Raw genomic sequence first — 21533 nt, 5'->3', positions numbered from 1 at the left:
AAAACCAGGTCTAAAACTAGGACTAAACTAGGACTAAACCAGGTCTAAAACCAGGTCTAAAACTAGGACTAAACTAGGACTAAACCAGGTCTAAAACCAGGTCTAAAACTAGGACTAAACCAGGACTAAAACCAGGTCTAAAACTAGGACTAAACTAGGACTAAACCAGGTCTAAAACCAGGTCTAAAACTAGAACTAAACTAGGACTAAACCAGGTCTAAAACCAGGTCTAAAACTAGGACTAAACTAGGACTAAACCAGGTCTAAAACAAGGTCTAAAACTAGGACTAAACTAGGACTAAACCAGGTCTAAAACAAGGTCTAAAACTAGGACTAAACTAGGACTAAACCAGGTCTAAAACCAGGTCTAAAACTAGGACTAAACTAGGACTAAACCAGGTCTAAAACAAGGTCTAAAACTAGGACTAAACTAGGACTAAACCAGGTCTAAAACCAGGTCTAAAACTAGGACTAAACTAGGACTAAACCAGTTCTAAACCAGGTCTAAAACAGGATTTAACAGGACTAAACTAGGACTAAACCAGGACTAAAACAGGTCTAAACCAGGATTTAACTAAATCATGCTGCGTGGACCATGTTTCCTTCTCTTCTATCAATAACATTTTTAATTTGGTTCAGTAAAGTCTGGGCTTTTTATTTTCTTTTATCAAACAAACTTCTTATGTGAAGATTTCCTCGTCTTTGCTTCTCTACAGCAAATCAAGTAATCCAAAGTATTCAGATTACATTACTCACTTTAAGTAATTTAATGGATTCTGTTACAAACTACATTTTGGGGTATGTAATCTGTAATCTGTAGGGGATTACATTTTAAAAGTCACCTTCACCACTCTGCTTTTACCACATGTTTATGGGTCTATATTCGAGCGTCCATTTTGTGCTTTCTAGTACTAATCCTGGGTGTTTCCGTTCTCTTCCTAGTCCCCCCGGTGGTGCCCTCGCCCGTGTGTCTGAATGGTGGGCTCAGCTGTGGATTTACACTGGTTTATTTCAGGAGGAGTTATTCACAGGTCAGCCCCGTGTCCTCTCTGTCCACTCTGTCACTGAAGGTCTTTCCCCGGTTTAACGTGTCTGAATGTCCGGGCTTAAAGTCAAACGGAGACGTCGACTCTACAGACACATTTGTTACTGTCAGATTCTCATGGTACCGCAAAGTAAAAGTACAAGTTTATTATTAGAAAAGTCAAAATCCCTCGAGATAAATTATGAAGAATAAATGTTTGTATGTGTAGGGTATGTGCACTAGGGCTGGGTATCATTAAAGGTTGTATGGAGGATTTTTTTTTAGTTTCAAACTGTCAGTGAAAGATTAAAATACCATTACAGAGACGCAGCAGCTTTGTAATTATGATGACCAAAAAAAAAGAACGAAAATCTATCAACTGTGGACGTGTTGAGGCCAGATAAACATCAGCCAATAGAAAACGAGGCTCCCTCATTTTCTATTCGCTGTTAGGTTGTCAATCAAACTCTCTAGTATAACTGACTCGTCGGAGCGCGGGGATTACGTGGTTTACGCAGCGGTTCTTAGAGGCTTTTTCGAACTGTCGCTTCCTCGCATTTCGCACAAAGTTTGTCGCGACGGCGGACGACAATCCACGACCGGTTCGCCGCAAAAGAAAGTCGGTTTTTGAGGTCGCTGAAAGAAGAAGAGAAGAGGAAAAGGAGCAAAGACAAACTGAGGTGATTCTTGGAGATCTCGTCCAGCGATGGCGCGACCGAAGCAGACGAAGGGTCTAAAAACTGACGCGTCGGTCGCTGAATTACTTCTAGACAGGAAACTTCAACAGTGATTCTGAACGTGCACAAGGACTGTCGCTGTATTTCTCTTCCCTTAAAAAAAATCCTCTATACAACCTTTAAGACGTTGCCGATACGATACATATCTCGATACAGTGAGCTTTCGATTCGATACATTTCAAATCGATTCAATACGGTTCAATAAAAAATAAAGGCTAAATTGTGGCTGTGATACTAAAAGTCTTTGTTAAATCACTTCTTGTGCAAAGTTAATATGAAACACAAACATTTTAATCCTCAAAACAGTGAAAATGTCAAATATGCCACATAAACGAGTTTCCTTCCTCTAAACCACAGGTGTCAAACATAAGGCCCGGGGGCCAGATCCGGCCCTCCAAGACCTTTAATGTGGCCCTTGGGTGATTTTCTACTAAAATATTTTAATTATATTTTCTATTAAAATCTTGTTAATTTTCTGTGGTGTTTATCACAGCAGCGTCTCCAGTGTCTCTGTACGTGGCCCCTCCCACCAGAGCAGCACAAATGAAGACTTGTCTCTTTCCAAACGCTCTTAAAGGACGATCGTTTTGACTGTTGACTGTGACACCCTCATCAGAAAAATGTCCAACATGAGAAAAGTGGAGCCGAGTGCAGGATTTTACAAGAAAAATTGACTTATTCCTATTTACATACAAGTTCATGTCAAAAGTTTGTGTTGAAATTGCATTTTTCTTAAAGTTTCAGGTTGTTCATAATATTATAATAAGAAAGAGTTCATCAATTAAAAAAGATTTCTGTAATAGATTTGTGTTTCTCTGCACAAATATTTGAACTTATTGTTATTTTTGGGGTTTATATGTCATGAGTTTTCTGATCCGGCCCCTTTGGGATCAAAGTAGGTTGGATACGGCCCCCGGACCAAAATGAGTTTGACACCCCTGATCTAAACAACCAACAAATTGTAGCTCTGTAACAAAATAATTTAACAAAAAAATAAATAAAAATACTCTTGGTGATATATCGATACAGCAGCCCATGATATCGATACTGTATCAGCACATTTAATGATATGATATATTGATATTTCTATATTTTTGCACACACCTAATAAGTACATGTGTCATGTGTATGTACGTATATTCAAGTATATATATTAAAAGACTCATTTTTATTTACTCACTTTTTATTTATTTTTATTTCCCTCTTTTCCCTATATTTATTTATTTATTTTTATTTATTTAAGTATTACGTAATCTCTATTAATTTACGATATATGCATATATATACTTTTTTCTTTTCACTGGAGACAATGAGGGAGGGTAATGGGGGGGGGTGTTTTGTTGTTGTTTTTCTTTGACATCTGCTTTATATGTACAAAAAATAATATTAAAAAAATTTTAAAATCCCTCGATACGATATTTTCATTATATGTATCTCACGGTTAAATATCCATCCATTTTCTGCCGCTTTATCCGGGGCCGGGTCGCGGTGGTTAAATATTTATTATGATATTTTGTGGAGCCTTACAAAATTGTGTATAAGCATTTTTTTTTCCTTTTAAAAGCCTTTTGGTACCGTTATAATATGAAGAATTAATGTAAAAGTGTTTAAAAACAGTTATTTCTTCATAAAGTCTTCAGTGAAACAGCAAAGAATCATGGATCAAGTCATTCAAAGTTTTACAGAATATGAAAGACTTTAAATTCATCATAACAATTCATTTAAGCAAAAACACTTGTAATTCAATATATTGCAACGGCCTCTGATATTATTGTGAGACTTTTGACGATAAGATATCACCATATTTCTGTTTTTGTTACATCAGTTAGAGTATATTATTATAGAGACTTACTGTTGAGAGGCATGATGTGTTCTCCAGGATGGTGGAAGTTTAGCCCCAATCGTCCTGTTGAAAGAAAAAAAACTGTCAATATAAGAAAATAACACCATATTTTCCGTCAAACCAATTTACAGTTGCTGAGTTTCAAATATTTCACAACCTCTAAAGGTAAAGGGTCCAGATTATGTTGTTTTTGGATCTGCAATATGTTATAATGTAGTTTTCTGATCACAAACAGACCTGGAGTTGTGTTTTGTTTCATTCGCACATGTTTAATAGACAAACCAAACTGCATATTTACTTCTTCTTTCAAACAGAAAACGCTCTGTTCCACCTCATGATGTCATGTGGAAGTGCTTCACTGTGTTATGGAGGATTTTTTTGTACGGATTTTTTTTTGTTTCAAAGTGTCAATGAAAGCAGTGATGCGGTCGCTGTATCGGACCGTTGTGGTGAAGAAGGAGATGAGCCGAAAGGCAAAGCTCTCGATTTACCGTCAGTCTACGTTCCTGCCCTCACCTATGGTCATGAGCTCTGGGTAATGACCAAAAGGACAAACGGTCGAAATGAGTTTCCTCCGCAGGGTGGCTGGGCGCTTCCTTAGAGACAGGATGAGGAGTTCGGAGTAGAGACGCTGCTCCTCCATGTCGAGAGGAGCAGCTGAGCCTCGAGCATCTGTTCTGATGCCTCCTGGGCGTCTCCCTTGGAAGGTGTTTCAGGCACGTCCCACCAGAAGGAGGCCCCGGGGAAGACCCAGGACACGCTGGAGGGACTATGTCTCTGGGCTGGCCTGGGAACACCTCAGGGTCCCCCCCCCCGAGGTGCTGGAGGAAGTGTCTGAGGTGAAGGAAGTCTTTGAGTCCCTACTTAGCCTGCTGCCCCCGCGACCCGGCCCCGGATAAGGAAGAAAATGGATGGATGGACTATTTTGTTCCAGTATTGCTGGTTCAGATGAAATGTTAAAAAGAAAAAGAAATAAGCAACATTTAATCTCCAAGTAGGCGACTTCTGGATCCTTTTTATTTTCGGTTCAATTACTGTTTTTAATTGTTTAAAACTTGAGTAATATTAATTGTTCAGAGACACGATCACTCAGTCAACAATAAAATATCCTCATTAATGTTCAATAATGGCCAAATCCACCTTTATTTTGTGATTTGCCAATAATGTTTATTGACTTGGGTTGCAAAGGTTTGTGACTTTTAAAATACGGATCACCAGAAAAAAAGTCTGGGAAACACTGATGTAGATGGACTAATAATACCATGAAGGTAATAAGTGTTATTCAAACGTGTGAATAAAACAAAACACAGTTCTGTTTTTGACAAGGTTTTAACTTAATACCATGACTTAAAACTCACAAAGAAGAGTCCATTTTGCGTAATATCGGACTTTTAATGCAAATATGAAATTTTAGGGTCCAGTCACGAACAGAAATGATCAAGTTCAACATTTGTGAACACTTTCAAATGAAAATAAAAGTGTAATCAATAGGGAAATGACATAATCGCATTTTAGAATCTGAAAACTGTCCATTTTAAACAACCACTTATCTCTCTCTTATTCTTTTTTTTTTTTAATGACTTGATTGTTGGGTTAAGAGTGACCAGAGTCCAGCGCAGAGGAGGCCGTTTCCACCAACAGATGTTTCTCGGTATTTCTCTCACACTCGAGGTTACAAAAGGCCAAACGGGAACGAGAAACACTGTGTACGACGAACACTAACTAAATGTTTATGGAAGGAAGTGTAAAATTGCCAAGTTTTTGTTCAAGTAATTCAAGTGATTAGATCTGGGATTCGTGTTCGTAAATCGAAATCAAGTTCACAGTTCACATTTAAAAATATCTCAGAACATATTTGAGATAACACTGGAAAATGAACTCGTGAACGAACAAGAATCCCATGTATTTTAGAAAATGTTTATAGAAAGCGAGACTACAGGGTTACTAAGTTTTAGACACAATAAAACCCCATGGAGAGAAGATAATTATTACTTATTAATTATAAATACTTGCCAACATTCTCTGGACGTTGGATATGATTTTGGAAAACAAATTAAAACACCAAAATGAGTACTTTTTTCAGACAAACACCTCATAAAGTTGGATAGAAAATTGCAAAAACTGTACTCAAGTTAGGTTACGTTTACACTGAAACGAATCACCGTATCGGAAACGATTTGCGTCCAGACACGTCGTTTCTGTGTCCACAATCAAAGCCTTCCCCATCCACACAGCTTTGCGCACATTTGTTTACGTTTTACAGAAATGAAACTTAAAACCACGTGGCTCATTTGCATAAACTAAGAGCTCAGAAGAAAAAAACGGCTCACTCCTTGTGCAGTGACGCGGTTCAGCTTCTGTCGGACTTGAAAATGACAAAACTCAGTGGAATATGAGTGTTTTTTCTTCGATAGAGCGGTGTTCTGCTGATGGTGAGTCTGTTCTGTGTGTGTAGTTGTAGCTCCGCTGTTTCCCGTTTGTCTGTGGTTTGTTTAAACTGTTTTCCGCAATATTGTCACATGACCGATGTCAGGAACCCAGAGAATCAGGAAGGAGCAAGTGACAGTGACGTGGTCCAATAAAGACGCAACTAAAGCTCCTACATCAGCGTATCAGCGTTTTCAGGCGTCCACACAGTGCCGGATCAGATCTGTACTCAGATGAATTTGTGGGATAGTTTTGTCTCTGGAGCCGTTTTCCATCGGAAACACTGCATCCACAACGAAAAGGACTTGAATATGTACTAGTGTGGACGGGGCCTTAGAGTAACATAATTTAAACATTTAAAAAAGAGAGATACACAACAGCATTCATACCATATTCCATATAGACAAACAACTCACCCTTAACAAATAATACTCCCTACAACTGTACAACAACTCATCTTTACTATATGTAACAGATAATACTCCCTACAACTGTACAACGCACCCTTATGTAACGAATAATACTCCCTACAACTGCACAACTCACATTTATGTAATAGATAATACTCCCTACAATTGCACAACTCACCTTTATGTAACAGATAATACTCCCTACAACTGTACAACAACTCACCCTTATGCAACAGATAATACTCCCTACAACTGTACAACGCACCCTTATGTAATGAATAATACTCCCTACAACTGCACAACTCACATTTATGTAATAGATAATACTCCCTACAATTGCACAACTCACCTTTATGTAACAGATAATACTTCCTACAACTGTACAACAACTCCTCTTTATGTAACAGATAATACTCCCTACAACTGCACAACAACTCACCCTTATGGAACAGATAATACTCCCTACAAATGTAAGTCTAATATACTTAAGTAGAAGTACAAAGGAGGGGGCGAAGAAATTACTCAGGTAAGAAAAGAAAAAAAACATATTTGAGAGAAGTAGTAATTTGTAAGTAAGTAAGAGTAATTTTGAATAATAATAATAAAATATAATTTGAAGTTAATATAAGTAACAAAATCTGGTATTTTCAAAGGACAGAAGAAAAAATTTGAAAAACAAAAGAAAATCTGAAGAAGCACTACAAGAAACTCAAATGTTCAAATTATTTCATCTTGTCCACATAAAGCTTTTGACTTACTTTTAAGTTGTGTTTATTAAATATTTTTGGTGCAAGCCACATATAGTTATGAAACTGCAATAAAAATACAATAAAAGTAAAATTACACGAAAAAAGTTAGTGTAGAAGCAGTCATGGACATTGTCATTTACTATTCATAATATTGGCCATAAACTCACAAAAAAAAGAGTACTATTACTTCAATTAAAAGACTATTGTTACTTTAATTTAAAGAGTACTGTTACTTCAATTTAAAGAGTACTGTTACTTCAATTTAAAAAATACTGTTACTTCAATTTAAAGAGTACTGTTACTTGAATCCCCCTCCTTGAACCGTCACCTTATCGTGGTGGAGGGGTTTGAGTGCCCGAATGATCCCGGGAGCTATGTTGTCGGGGGCTTCATGCCCCTGGTAGGGTCACCCAAGGCAAACAGGTCCGGGGGGACGGGTCAGACGAAGAACGGTTCAGAAGCCCCTATGATGAGTGTACGAGCAAGGCCAGTTACGTCGCCCGGATTGGCGTCACCGGGGCCTCACCCTGGAGCCAGGCCTGGGGTGGGTGCTCGCCAGCGAGCGCCTGGTGGCCGAGCCTCCCCCCACGGGGCTCGGCCGGGCTCAGCCCGAAGGAGCGACGTGGGGCCGTCCTCACGTGGGCCCACCACCTGCGGGAGGATCCATATGGGGCCGGTGCAGAGAGATCTGGGCAGCAGTCGACGGCGGGGGCCTCGGCGACCGGATCTCCGGACATGGAGACTAGCTCTGGGGACATGGAATGTCACCTCGCTGGGGGGGAAGGAGCCTGAGCTTGTGCGGGAGGTTGAGCGTTACCGACTAGATATAGTCGGCCTCACCTCCACGCACAGTTTGGGCTCTGGAACCCAACTCCTTGAGAGGGGCTGGACTCTCCATTTCTCTGGCGTTGGCCGCGGGGAGCGCGGGCTGGTGTGGGCCTGCTCATTGCCCCACAGCTCAGTCGCTGTGTGTTGGAGTTCACCCCGGTGAACGAGAGGGTCGCGTCCCTGCGCCTTCGGGTCGGGGACAGGTCTCTCACTGTGGTGTCGGCCTACGGGCCGAACAGCAGTGCAGAGTACCCGGCCTTCTTGGAGTCCTTGGGAGGGGGTACTAGACAGTGCACCGACCGGGGACTCCGTTGTTCTCCTGGGGGACTTCAACGCCCACGTGGGCAACGACAGTGACACTTGGAGAGGGGTGATTGGGAGGAACGGCCTCCCCGATCTGAACCCGAGTGGTGTTTTGTTATTGGACTTCTGTGCTAGTCACAGTTTGTCCATAACGAACACCATGTTCGAGCACAAGGGTGTCCATAAGTGCACGTGGCACCAGGACACCCTAGGCCGGAGGTCGATGATCGACTTTGTCGTCGTGTCATCTGATCTCCGGCCGCGTGTCTTGGACACTCGGGTGAAGAGAGGGGCTGAGCTGTCAACTGATCACCACCTGGTCGTGAGTTGGGTTCGCTGGTGGAGGAGGAAGCCGGAAAGACCTGGCAGGCCCAAGCGTGTAGTGAGGGTCTGTTGGGAACGTCTGGCGGAGCCCTCTGTCAGAGGGACCTTCAACTCGCACCTCCGGGAGGACTTCTCCCGGATTCCGGGGGAGGCTGGAGATATGGAGTCCGAGTGGGCTTCATTCTCGGCCTCTATTGTCAATGCAGCTGCTCGGAGCTGTGGGCGTAAGGTCTGTGGTGCCTGTCGCGGCGGCAACCCCAGAACCCGGTGGTGGACACCGGAAGTAAGGGATGCTGTCAAGCTGAAGAAGGAGTCCTATCGGGCCTTGCTGGCTCGGGGGACTCCTGAGGCAGCTGACAGGTACCGGCGGGCCAAGCGTGCTGCAGCCCGTGTGGTCGCGGAGGCAAAAACTAGGAGCTGGGAGGAGTTCGGGGAGGCCATGGAGAAGGACTATCGGACGGCCTCAAAGAGATTCTGGCAAACCGTCCGGCGCCTCAGGAGGGGAAAGCAGTTCTTCACCAACACTGTTTACAGTGCGGGGGGAGAGCTGTTGACCTCGACTGGGGACGTTGTCCGGCGGTGGAAGGAATACTTTGAGGATCTCCTCAATCCCACCGTCACGTCTTCCGAGGAGGAGGCCGAGGCTGGGGACTCGGAGGCGGACTCATCCATCACCCTGGCCGAAGTCACTGAGGTGGTTGGCAAGCTCCTTGGTGGCAAGGCTCCGGGGTTGGATGAGATCCGTCCTGAGTACCTGAAGTCTCTGGATGTTGTGGGGCTGTCTTGGCTGACACGCCTCTTCAACATCGCGTGGCGGTACAGTACCTCTGGACTGGCAAACCGGGGTGGTGGTCCCTCTGTATAAGAAGGGGGACCGGAGGGTGTGTTCCAACTATAGGGGGATCACACTTCTCAGCCTTCCCGGTAAGGTCTATGCCAGGGCACTGGAGAGGAGAATCCGGCCGATAGTCGAACCTCGGATTCAGGAGGAGCAGTGTGGTTTTCGTCCTGGCCGTGGAACACTGGACCAGCTCTACACTCTCCATAGGGTGCTCGAGGGTTCATGGGAGTTTGCCCAACCAGTCCACATGTGTTTTGTGGATCTGGAGAAGGCATTCGACCGTGTCCCTCGTGGTGTCCTGTGGGGGTGCTCTGGGAGTATGGGGTCCGGGGCCCTTTGCTAAGGGCTGTCCGGTCCCTGTATGACCGGAGCAGGAGCTGTGTTCGCATTGCCGGCAGTAAGTCAGACCTGTTCCCGGTGCATGTTGGACTCCACCAGGGCTGCCCTTTGTCACCGGTTCTGTTCATTGTATTTATGGACAGAATTTCTAGGCGCAGTCAGGGGCCGGAGTGGGTCCGGTTTGGGGACCACAGGATTTCATCTCTGCTGTTTGCGGACGATGTTGTCCTGTTGGCTTCATCGAACCAGGACCTGCAATGTGCACTGGGGCGGTTTGCAGCCGAGTGTGAAGCGGCTGGGATGAAGATCAGCTCTTCCAAGTCCGAGGCCATGGTTCTCGACCGGAAAAAAGGTGGCTTGCCCTCTCCGGGTGGGTGGGGAGTCTTTGCCTCAAGTGGAGGAGTTCAAGTATCTCGGGGTCTTGTTCACGAGTGAGGGAAGGACGGAACGTGAGATTGACAGGCGGATCGGTGCAGCTTCGGCAGTGATGCGGTCGCTGTATCGGACCGTTGTGGTGAAGAGGGAGCTGAGTCGAAAGGCGAAGCTCTCGATTTACCGGTCAGTCTTCGTTCCTACTCTCACCTATGGTCATGAGCTCTGGGTAGTGACCGAAAGGACGAGATCGCGGATACAAGCGCTCGAAATGAGTTTCCTCCGCAGGGTGGCTGGGCGCTCCCTTAGAGATAGGGTGAGGAGCTCAGTCACACGGGAGGAGCTCGGAGTAGAGCCGCTGCTCCTCCACGTTGAGAGGAGCCAGTTGAGGCTCGGGCATCTGTTCCGGATGCCTCCTGGGCGCCTCCCTCGGGAGGTGTTCCGGGCATGTCCCACCGGGAGGAGGCCCCGGGGAAGACCCAGGACACGCTGGAGGGACTATGTCTCTCGGCTGGCCTGGGAACGCCTCGGGGTCCCCCCGGAGGAGCTGGAGGACGTGTCTGGGGTGAAGGAAGTCTGGGAGTCCCTGCTTAGGCTGCTCCCCCCGCGACCCGGCCCCGGATAAGCGGACGAAAATGGATGGATGGATGGATGTTACTTGAATTAAAAGACTATTGTTACTTCAATTTAAAGAGTACTGTTACTTCAATTTAAAGAGTACTGTTACTTCAATGAAAAGAGTACTGTTATTTCAATTAAAAGACTATTGTTACTTCAATTTAAAGAGTACTGTTACTTCAATTTAAAGAGTACTGTTACTTCAATGAAAAGAGTACTGTTATTTCAATTAAAAGACTATTGTTACTTCAATTTAAAGAGTACTGTTACTTCAATTTAAAGAGCACTGTTACTTCAATGAAAAGAGTACTGTTATTTCAATTAAAAGACTATTGTTACTTCAATTTAAAGAGTACTGTTATTTCAATTAAAAGACTATTGTTACTTCAATTTAAAGAGTACTGTTACTTCAATTTAAAGAGTACTGTTACTTCAATTAAAAGAGTACTGTTACTTCAATTAAAAGACTATTGTTACTTCAATTTAAAGAGCACCGTTACTTCAATTAAAAGAGTACTGTTACTTCAATTAAAAGACTATTGTTACTTCAATTAAAAGAGTACTGTTACTTCAATTAAAAGAGTATAAAAAAGAGAATTAAAATATTACCAAGTAGAAGTTTCAATCAACAATTTCAAGTAAGTGTAAGTGAGTAGTACCCAGCTCTGCTCATAAAGCACTTTTAAATGTCATTAGAGTAAGTGTGTTTACTCAGCAGCTGCCCCTTTAAATAAACATGTTCTTGTAAAACGTGCTGATGGGAGGGCAGGGGCCTGGGGGACCTGAGGGACCCGAGGGGGGCCTGGTGGTGGGGGGGGCCTGGGTCTACTTTAGGTCAGTGGGATGACGGAGCGGCACAGTTGTCTATGGAGCTCCTGAAATAGCTCTGGACATGTGCCGCGAGGGTTGCCAGGTTTTCAGACGGCAACAAGCGACCGAGCCTTAAAAAAAGACCAAAACAAGAGACCCCGGCTCCTGAAAAAGCACCTTAATGTTTTATGTCACTGCTGGATGAGTGACGTGAGTGAAGAGTTATAATATATGTTACATCAATAATGATTTTAAAACGTTAAAAGCTGATATTTCAGTCATTACTGGGTTTTTAACATGAAATAGAAGTTTAAAAACGTCCAAAAATCTAACAAAATCATCTGAAGAGAAAGTGCATGAAACACAAAAGTTCAAATCATTTCATATCGTCAACATAAAACTTTTGTCACTTTTAGACTTAAGGTCGACACACACTCCAGGATTTTTCGGTCTTAGACGATTTTTAAATGTGCAGCAAAAAGCGCACACCACAGACATGAAGAGAATCTTAAGAGACTTTAACTCTCCGATCACAAAGACTCCAGTGGGATTTGTCTGCGGACCACAGGATATGAAGTTGCGAGGGCAATCACATCAGCTGTTTCCTGTTTACAGTAAAATGACGCTAGTATTATTTGTGAAATGTGGTGCAATACTTCAAATATGTGATTTTTAAAGCATAAAAGGTTGACGAAGTCCACAGGAAGTAGGAGGAAGGAAGGAGGAAGTATGAGTCACTCACTAATCTGCAGCTTCACCTCGATCCGTGCGCCGTGTGGATATAAACAGACACACGTGAGGAACTACTCCCACCTTTTTACTTTTAAAATCTTTTAAGATCCTGTTACGTGCAAGAGGCAGAATTTATTCAATACCAGATTTTCACAGAGAATACACAATAACATGTTTGTCGGTAATAGACTGCAAATCCTCTTCTTCTTATGCTACTTTTTACTACACAGCAAAAACTGGAGGGTTAAAATTTCAGGGTAAAGTTGATTTAACATAAAAAGTGTTATTTTAAGTATCTGAAAGTTAAATAGGGGTTCGAGTTGGGGTTATTAGCCAGAGTTGATATGGTTGTTAAGTTAATTCAACTTTCCTTAGTGTTAATTTGACTTCCTTTAGTGTTAATTCAACTTCCTTCAGCATCAATTCAACTTCCTTTAGAGTTAATTCAACTTCCTTCAGCGTCAATTCAACTTCCTTTAGTGTTAATTCAACTTCCTTTTGTGTTAATTCAACTTCCTCTAGTGTTAATTCAACTTCCTTTAGTGTTAATTCAACTTCCTTTAGTGTTAGTTCACTTTCCTTTAGTGTTAATTCAACTTCTTTAGTGTCAATTCAACTTCCTTTAGTGTTAATTGAACTTCCTTTAGTGTTAATTCAACTTCGTTTAGTGTTAGTTCACTTTCCTTTAGTGTTAATTCAACTTCCTTTAGTGTTAATTCAACTTCCTTTAGTGTTAGTTCACTTTCCTTTAGTGTTAATTCAACTTCCTTTAGTGTCAATTCAACTTCCTTTAGTGTCAATTCAACTTCCTTTAGTGTCAATTCAACTTCCTTTAGTGTCAATTCAACTTCCTTTAGTGTCAATTCAACTTCCTTTAGTGTTAATTCAACTTCCTTCAGTGTTAATTCAGCTTCCCCTAGTGTTAATTCAACTTCCTTTAACGTAAATTTGGCTCCTCCCACCATCACTTCAAACTCCCGTAAGAGTAGAACAGTTTGAACCAGTTTTGTGCATAATTTCATCTTAAATTAACTAAAACAAAGTGCAAAAATAAAACATCTCTGTGTGTTGTTTCGCTAAATCAGAATAACCCTACAAAGTGTTATCCGTTCACTCTCAAAACGTTAATATAACTCTTGATTTCGGGGTTAAACACAAATTTTGGTCCAGTTTTACTAAATGAACATTTCCGAAAACGTTAAATTAACTCTAGAACAGATTGGACTCGTATAAACCCTGAGAAAGTGTTAAAATTGCCACTTTTTGTTGTGTATTTCTGCTCTCACTGCATCACACCTGCACTCCTCATGTTTGGAAAAGGGCCTGACCCGTTTTTTTCCCACATATTTAAGCAAAATTTGTTTCTAAGACAGTAAAAATGTGGCAGGTTACGGCGCCCTTAAGTCGGTGTTAAAGTGTGACACAGAGCTGGACGGTGAGGCTGACAGGCTGAAGCAGAAGTAGAAGTTATTAGAGGTGAGTGGGTGTGACCTGGAGCGGCGTTTTGTGCAAAGACCGGAAAGAAATTTAAAGAAAAATACAACTGGGGTTTGGCCCTGGGCTGGAGACTGGCTCAGTGTGGAGGTAATGCAGCTTCTATTTTTAGCACAGACACGGAGAGGTGACACGAGTCGTTAAACAACCCTGTCAAAGTGACGCTCCTAATTCAATTTCTGATCTGTTTAACTGTGATTTTATGGGAAATTATTGCATGAAAATAACTTTGAACAAACAAGATAATTTAGGTAAAACTCAATCTGCATGAAGGACAAGGTTTCACTTTCACTGATGCAAAGATTTAATTATTCGACTGCGTTTGGTCTCGGTCTTGGAGGCTCTTGGACTCTTGTCTCGGTCTTGTCTCGGTCTTGTCTTGGTCTCGAAGGCGCTTAGACTTGGTCTTGTCTCAGACTTGAAGGGGCTTGGACTCGATCCTGTCTCGGTCTTGTCTCGGTCTTGTCTTGGTCTTGAAAGTGCTTGGACTCGGGCTTGTCTCGGTCTTGCCTGGGTCTTGTCTCGGTCTTGACTTGGTCTTGTCTCAGTCTTGAAAGTGCTTGGACTCGGTCTTGTCTCGGTCTTGCCTCGGTCTTGTCTCGGTCTTGACTTGGTCTTGTCTCGGTCTTGAAGGCGCTTGGTCTTGCTCTTGTCTTGGTCTTGTCTCTGTCTTGAAGGCGCTTGGACTTGGTCTTGTCTCGGACTTGAAGGGGCTTGGACTCGGTCTTGTCTCGGTCTTGAAGGAGCTTGGACTCGGTCTTGTCTCGGTCTTGAAAGTGCTTGGACTCGGTCTTGTCTCGGTCTTGCCTCTGTCTTGTCTCGGTCTTGACTTGGTTTGTCTCGGTCTTGAAAGTACTTGGACTCGGTCTTGTCTCGGTCTTGCCTGGGTCTTGTCTCGGTCTTGACTTGGTCTTGTCTCGGTCTTGAAAGTGCTTGGACTCGGTCTTGTCTTGGTCTTGACTTGGTCTTGTCTCGGTCTTGAAGGCGCTTGGACTCGGTCTTGTCTTGGTCTCGAAGGCGCTTGGACTCTAGAAGGGGCTTGGTCTTGGTCTTGAACTTGGTCTTGTCTCTGTCTTGAAGGCGCTTGGACTCGGTCTTGTCTCGGTCTTGTCTTGGTCTTGTCTCGGTCTTGACTTGGTCTTGTCTCGGTCTTGAAAGTGCTTGGACTCGGTCTTGTCTCGATCTTGCCTCGGTCTTGACTTGGTCTTGTCTCGGACTTGAAGGTGCTTGGACTCGATCTTGTCTCGGACTTGAAGGTGCTTGGACTCGGTCTTGTCTCGGATTTGAAGGCGCTTGGACTTGGTCTTGTATCAGACTTGAAGGGGCTTGGAGTCGGTCTTGTCTCGGTCTTGCCTCGGTCTTGTCTCGGTCTTGACTTGGTCTTGTCTCGGTCTTGAAAGTGCTTGGACTCGGTCTTGTCTCGGTCTTGCCTCGGTCTTGCCTCGGCCTTGACTTGGTCTTGTCTCGGACTTGAAGGTGCTTGGACTTGATCTTGTATCAGACTTGAAGGGGCTTGGAGTTGGTTTTGTCTCTGTCTTGTCTCTGTCTTGTCTTGTCTTGTCTTTGTCTTGTTTCGGTCTTGAAGGAGCTTGGACTCGGTCTTGTCTCGGTCTTGAAGGAGCTTGGACTCGGTCTTGTCTCGGTCTTGAAGGAGCTTGGACTCGGTCTTGTCTCGGTCTTGAAGGAGCTTGGACTCGGTCTTGTCTCGGACTTGAAGGAGCTTGGACTCGGTCTTGTCTCGGTCTTGAAGGAGCTTGGACTCGGTCTTGAAGGAGCTTGGACTCGGTCTTGTCTCGGTCTTGAAGGAGCTTGGACTCGGTCTTGTCTCGGTCTTGAAGGAGCTTGGACTCGGTCTTGTCTCGGTCTTGAAGGAGCTTGGACTCGGTCTTGTCTCGTCTTGAAGGAGCTTGGACTCGGTCTTGTCTCGGTCTTGAAGGAGCTTGGACTCGGTCTTGTCTCGGTCTTGAAGGAGCTTGGACTCGGTCTTGTCTCGGTCTTGAAGGAGCTTGGACTCGGTCTTGAAGGAGCTTGGACTCGGTCTTGTCTCGGTCTTGAAGGAGCTTGGACTCGGTCTTGTCTCGGTCTTGAAGGAGCTTGGACTCGGTCTTGTCTCGTCTTGAAGGAGCTTGGACTCGGGTCTCGGTCTTGAAGGAGCTTGGACTCGGTCTTGAAGGAGCTTGGACTCGGTCTTGTCTCGGTCTTGAAGGAGCTTGGACTCGGTCTTGTCTCGGTCTTGAAGGAGCTTGGACTCGGTCTTGTCTCGGACTTGAAGGAGCTTGGACTCGGTCTTGTCTCGGTCTTGAAGGAGCTTGGTCTCTCGGTCTTGAAGGAGCTTGGACTCGGTCTTGTCTCGTCTTGAAGGAGCTTGGACTCGTCTTGTCTCGGTCTTGAAGGAGCTTGGACTCGGTCTTGTCTCGGTCTTGAAGGAGCTTGGACTCGGTCTTGTCTCGGTCTTGAAGGAGCTTGGACTCGGTCTTGTCTCGGTCTTGAAGGAGCTTGGACTCGGTCTTGTCTCGGTCTTGAAGGAGCTTGGACTCGGTCTTGTCTCGGACTCGAGGTCTGACTCTTGGTGACTGTGATCATATTTCCTTTCGCCTGCTGCTGTAACAATGTGTCTGAAGTTTGTCTAATAAAAGTTCACAAATGCATCTGTGTTTGTCTCGACGTGCGTTTGGTAAATGTGCAGAGGCAAAACCAGGAAGAGAATGTAACTCCAGGAACTTGACCAAACAGGTTTAAAAATCCTACTCACTTCCTCCACTTCCTTCAGATTTCTGTAAAGTGCTGATGGAAGTTCTCTTAAAGAAGACGTTCTCAAACTGTGGGTGAGGGTCCAAAAAAGAAGAGTAGTAGTTTGCTTTACTTATTTTAGGCCTAAATGAACATTAATCAGATAAAATGGTGATAGATTTATAAAAATATTGATATATATATTCCAAAATAACTATAAAATACAAATAAATCTCAATTTGGTCTTTTTGGGCCATGGTCTCGACCTTTAAAAGTCTCGGTCTTGTCTCAGCCTTGACCCTCAGAGGTCTCGGAACCCTGTGGTCTCGGACTGGTCTCGGTCTCAATGAGTGTGTATACATGCACATCAGTAACCCGGTTATTAGCCATATCCCGGTTATGTCAGTATTCGGGTTACTGCATATACATGCGCACTGAGAAACCGGGACACTCATATCCGCGTGTACATGATCAAATGGAGTATCCCGGTTTCTTGACATAATCTTACAAATGCGCAGGCGCAAAAATTAACTTAAATCAATTTCATAAACCAGGAAAAATACAAACCGTGAGCTCCTTTAGCATAAGAAGCTAAGGAGCTACGAGATCTCCCACAATCCACTGTGCAGATTCTTCATTAAAATCTTCTGCATAAATAAACTCAACTTTACAACATATAAACCATAAACACTATAGACACATCAGCCCGTTTGATCAGATCATTCAGCTCTGATCACATTTGTTTACGTTTTACAGAAACAAAACTTAAGATTGTTTGGCTAATTAGCATAAACTGTTAGCGGCGATAAAAAACAACTCGCTCCTTGTGCCGCTGATGTGATCAGTTTCTTTTGGACTAAATGACACGACTCTGTGGATTATGTGTGTTATTTCTGTGACAGAAGAGGTGCTGATGATGGTAAGTGTGTTCTGTGCGTGTGTTGTATAGGAGATAGTTCATGTTTTAGTTTTTCAGCGTCACACGAGTGGCACCAGGTTTATGAAAAGTTTTGTTCTTTTTCTTTTGTATATTTATGGAGACTTGTGGTGTGGGAGCGTGGGTGACGTCGGCTTGCGGGCTGAGCGTTTCACAAAACTGGACAGCTAACGTTAAACAGGGTTCGAACAGGCCCCGGGAGAGATCGATAAAGTACTGAAACATGCACGGATGACATCTAAAACCTCTTCAGGCATTTTTTTTAATGAGGGAACAATGTACAAACACACAGTAGACGTCTCCAAAAAGTCGATATTGCGTAATACCACCTCAATAAAAGAACTCTCGTCTTACAACAAGAGTTTTGAGTTTAGTTCAAAGTTGCCAAATCTGTTTCTTTGTTCCTATTTGTTTTTTTAACCCATGTCCCGATGACTTTCGTGGATACTTAAATTTGCACAAAGGACTAATCCACCAGCTAGTTACTCCTGACCAAACCTAGTTCAAGGGTCACTAGGCTCGTTACTGTGGTCAAATCCAGAGGAGAAACTTCCCAAAACACGGCTTTCAGGAGTGAAAAACAAAAAACATCAGCACGTTAAAGGTCCTATGTTACGGAAATGAGCTTTAAGCCATGTTATAATGTTCGACCGATGTGCACTACTGATCAAACGTTTTAGAACACCCTAATTTTTCCAGTTATTTATTGCAATTCAAGTCATGCAAGTCCAATGAAGAGCTTGAAAGGGTAAAAAAGTTAAAAACTGAACAGCCAAAGGTTTTAAAAAAAGATAAAACATACAAAACACAAGTCCAAGTCCTGCCAAAACTATCTCAGGAAAAAAAGAAATAGATGATAAAGCTTGAAAACATGGAGTGTCCAGACTTAAACCTCTTAATAAATCGAGTTGGTTTGGGATGAACTGGACAGAAGAGTGAAGCAACCTACAAGTGCCACACATTTATGGGAACTTCTGACAGACAACAGACTGGGGAAGAACTTTCTGAAGAATATTTGATTTCTATTGTAAAAAGAATGAGCCACGAGTGTGTTCAGCTGTTATATCTGCCAAAGGTGGACACTTTCATGAATCAAAAGTTTACAATACGCATTGGGCAACAGTAAACTGTAAAAAACTGGAAAAAGTGAGGAGTTTTAAAATTTTTGGCTGATATGGGCACTTGGAGATCGGCTGTCGTCTTATAACTTGCCAATATGGGTTGATAGTCGACGTGGGCATGTTATACCTCATAATAAATCTTAAACTCTTTATATTGCATCTGTTTAATCCAATTTACAGACAGATAAAAGTCCGAATATGTGGCGGTGCATCAATATTTATCAGAGGAATCATTCGTCTGAGTATTGCCCCTGAACGCACCTCCACATTCACGTCACGTCACTCACATGGTTTTGTTTACACCAGTGCGCAGCCATAGATCCATGTGCGCAACATTGAGGCGCTGCTTTGTTGTCGTCTGTTCTTGTGTCTGATAAACGATACTGACGATAAGAAAATGTGAACGTAAGCGCAATTTAGGCCAGTAACAAAAGAGGACTGTTCCATACACAGAGGACACATGCAGCAGCTGTCAACATGCTGAATTATATTGTTTTTATCGATGATCGTTCTGAGGCAGGATTAAAAAGACACTTATTTGTGCAGACTTGTGATCTGAGAGGAGCCTGTGTGAGCGCTGAGTGTTGTAAATGTGTCGGTTTTGAAGCTACTTTTCATTATTTTTCATTGTTTAAGGCTTTGCTGCTGTAAACTACCACACATAACCAGCCTGTTTACTCTTAAAATAACCTACTGTAAAGTGACTATATTGGGTGTATATATGTTTTTGGACCTGTATTGACATGTAAAACTACAAATAGATGTGTGAATGTATTTAATGACTGCGGCATGCACACATTTATCATAACCTCAAAAGGCTATGCCCATGTAATTACTTTGTTTACACGTAGGGCTGTCGCAGTAACCGCAAAAATGAATCACCGCGGTACTAAGAGGCCCACCGTGGTTCATGTCGGGCCACCGCGATCACCGCAAGAGACCGACGTGACCCAAACCAGAGTCCTTAGAGACCCAGGCCCAGCCCAGACTCGTTAACATTCCACCCATTATTGCCCGTGATAACCCAGGACTAACCCAGGACTAACTCAGGACTAACTCAGGACTAACTCAGGACTAACTCAGGACTAACCCAGGACTAACTCAGGACTAACCCAGGACTAACTCAGGACTAACCAGGACTAACCAGGACTAACTCACTCAGGACTAACTCAGGACTAACCCAGGACTAACCCAGGACTAACCCAGGACTAACTCAGGACTAACCCAGGACTAACTCAGGACTCAGGACTAACCAGGACTAACCCAGGACTAACCCAGGACTAACCCAGGACTAACTCAGGACTAACCCAGGACTAACCCAGGACTAACCCAGGACTAACCCAGGACTAACCCAGGACTAACTCAGGACTAACCCAGGACTCAGGACTAACTCAGGACTAACTCAGGACTAACTCAGGACTAACCCAGGACTAACCCAGGACTAACTCAGGACTAACCCAGGACTAACCAGGACTAACTCAGGACTAACTCAGGACTAACCCCAGGACTCAGGACTCAGGACTAACCCAGGACTCAGGACTAACCAGGACTAACTCAGGACTAACTCAGGACTAACTCAGGACTAACCCAGGACTAACCCAGGACTAACTCAGGACTAACCCAGGACTAACTCAGGACTAACCCAGGACTAACCAGGACTAACTCAGGACTAACCCAGGACTAACTCAGGACTAACCCAGGACTAACCCAGGACTAACCCAGGACTAACCAGGACTAACTCAGGACTAACTCAGGACTCAGGACTAACCAGGACTAACCTCAGGACTAACTCAGGACTAACCAGGACTAACCAGGACTAACCAGGACTCAGGACTAACCCAGGACTAACCCAGGACTAACCCAGGACTAGGACTAACCAGGACTAACCAGGACTAACTCAGGACTAACCCAGGACTAACCCAGGACTAACTCAGGACTAACCCAGGACTAACTCAGGACTAACCCAGGACTAACCCAGGACTAACCCAGGACTAACTCAGGACTAACCCAGGACTAACTCAGGACTAACTCAGGACTAACCCAGGACTAACTCAGGACTAACTCAGGACTAACCCAGGACTAATCCAGGACTAAGGTGCACACGCGAAGACCGTCGGGTGCCCACAGGCGAAAGGACCACCGCAGCTCCGCACGGAAGTAAACGCAGCAGTCACCCGATCTCGCTTTGCGGACACCTGCTCCGTGTGCTCGTGCTCGGGGTTTTCTCTTTTAAGTCCGCGGGTACCTGAGCCGGTCCAGGACTCTGACCTGACTTGGTCCAGGACTCTGACCCGAGGTGCCACAGTGAGAGCTGGAGAGATGCAGCGGCACTTGTTCCAAACCCAAATGTTACTTTACTACACTACACACACACACACTATAGCCACACGAAAACCTAGGTACATGTGCATCTGCAACGAGCGCATCATCGGAGAGTTTTCAGAGCCGCTGGAAATATTATAACTCCTTGTGATGTGGGGTGGGGGAGGGGGTGTGATATCATTGCACATCGCCACGACAACGACAACCACGACAACCCTATTTACAGGTAAGAATGTCACGCAAAAAAATCCCGTTAGGCCGACCTACAGCCTTTAAATATGACCGTAAAGAGGCAGAATAACAGTAAACGTAGCCTGAACAAACCCAACTTTAAATCTAAAAAAAGTTTTATAATCAGCTGAAGATTCACGGTGAATTTTAACGTCACTAAATATATCGGCGGTGATATCGGCACCTACAAAGTCTGTTATATCGGTATCACTGGATCCAAAAAAAAGTCCATATCGGTCGGGCCCAGTTGTTACCTCAACAAAAACAAACCTGAAGTTGTGTTTTGTTTGGCTTGTTTAGTTGGAGTTACTTTATTTCGAACATTTCTCCACACTCCAAGA

General features: G+C 43.8%; 1 protein-coding gene across 2 annotated transcripts in view; it reads right to left on the bottom strand.

Moving 5' to 3' along the window:
- cpeb3 (cytoplasmic polyadenylation element binding protein 3) overlaps nucleotides 1–21533 on the bottom strand; it is a 214335-nt gene that overhangs the window by 136090 nt on the left and 56712 nt on the right. For both annotated transcript variants that reach the window (XM_055162839.1, XM_055162838.1), the window contains one exon: nucleotides 3614–3667. In XM_055162839.1, coding sequence (XP_055018814.1) covers nucleotides 3614–3667 — 54 coding nt within the window. The remainder of the gene's footprint in view (nucleotides 1–3613; nucleotides 3668–21533) is intronic.

The sequence above is a fragment of the Boleophthalmus pectinirostris genome, unplaced genomic scaffold (genome assembly GCF_026225935.1).
Source record: "Boleophthalmus pectinirostris isolate CB_2022bp ecotype Guang Dong unplaced genomic scaffold, ASM2622593v1 HiC_scaffold_5, whole genome shotgun sequence".
In the NCBI taxonomy this organism is placed as follows: Eukaryota; Metazoa; Chordata; class Actinopteri; order Gobiiformes; family Gobiidae; genus Boleophthalmus; species Boleophthalmus pectinirostris.
Note: the sequence above shows the minus strand (reverse complement) of the source record. Positions and strands in the feature narration are given on the sequence as shown.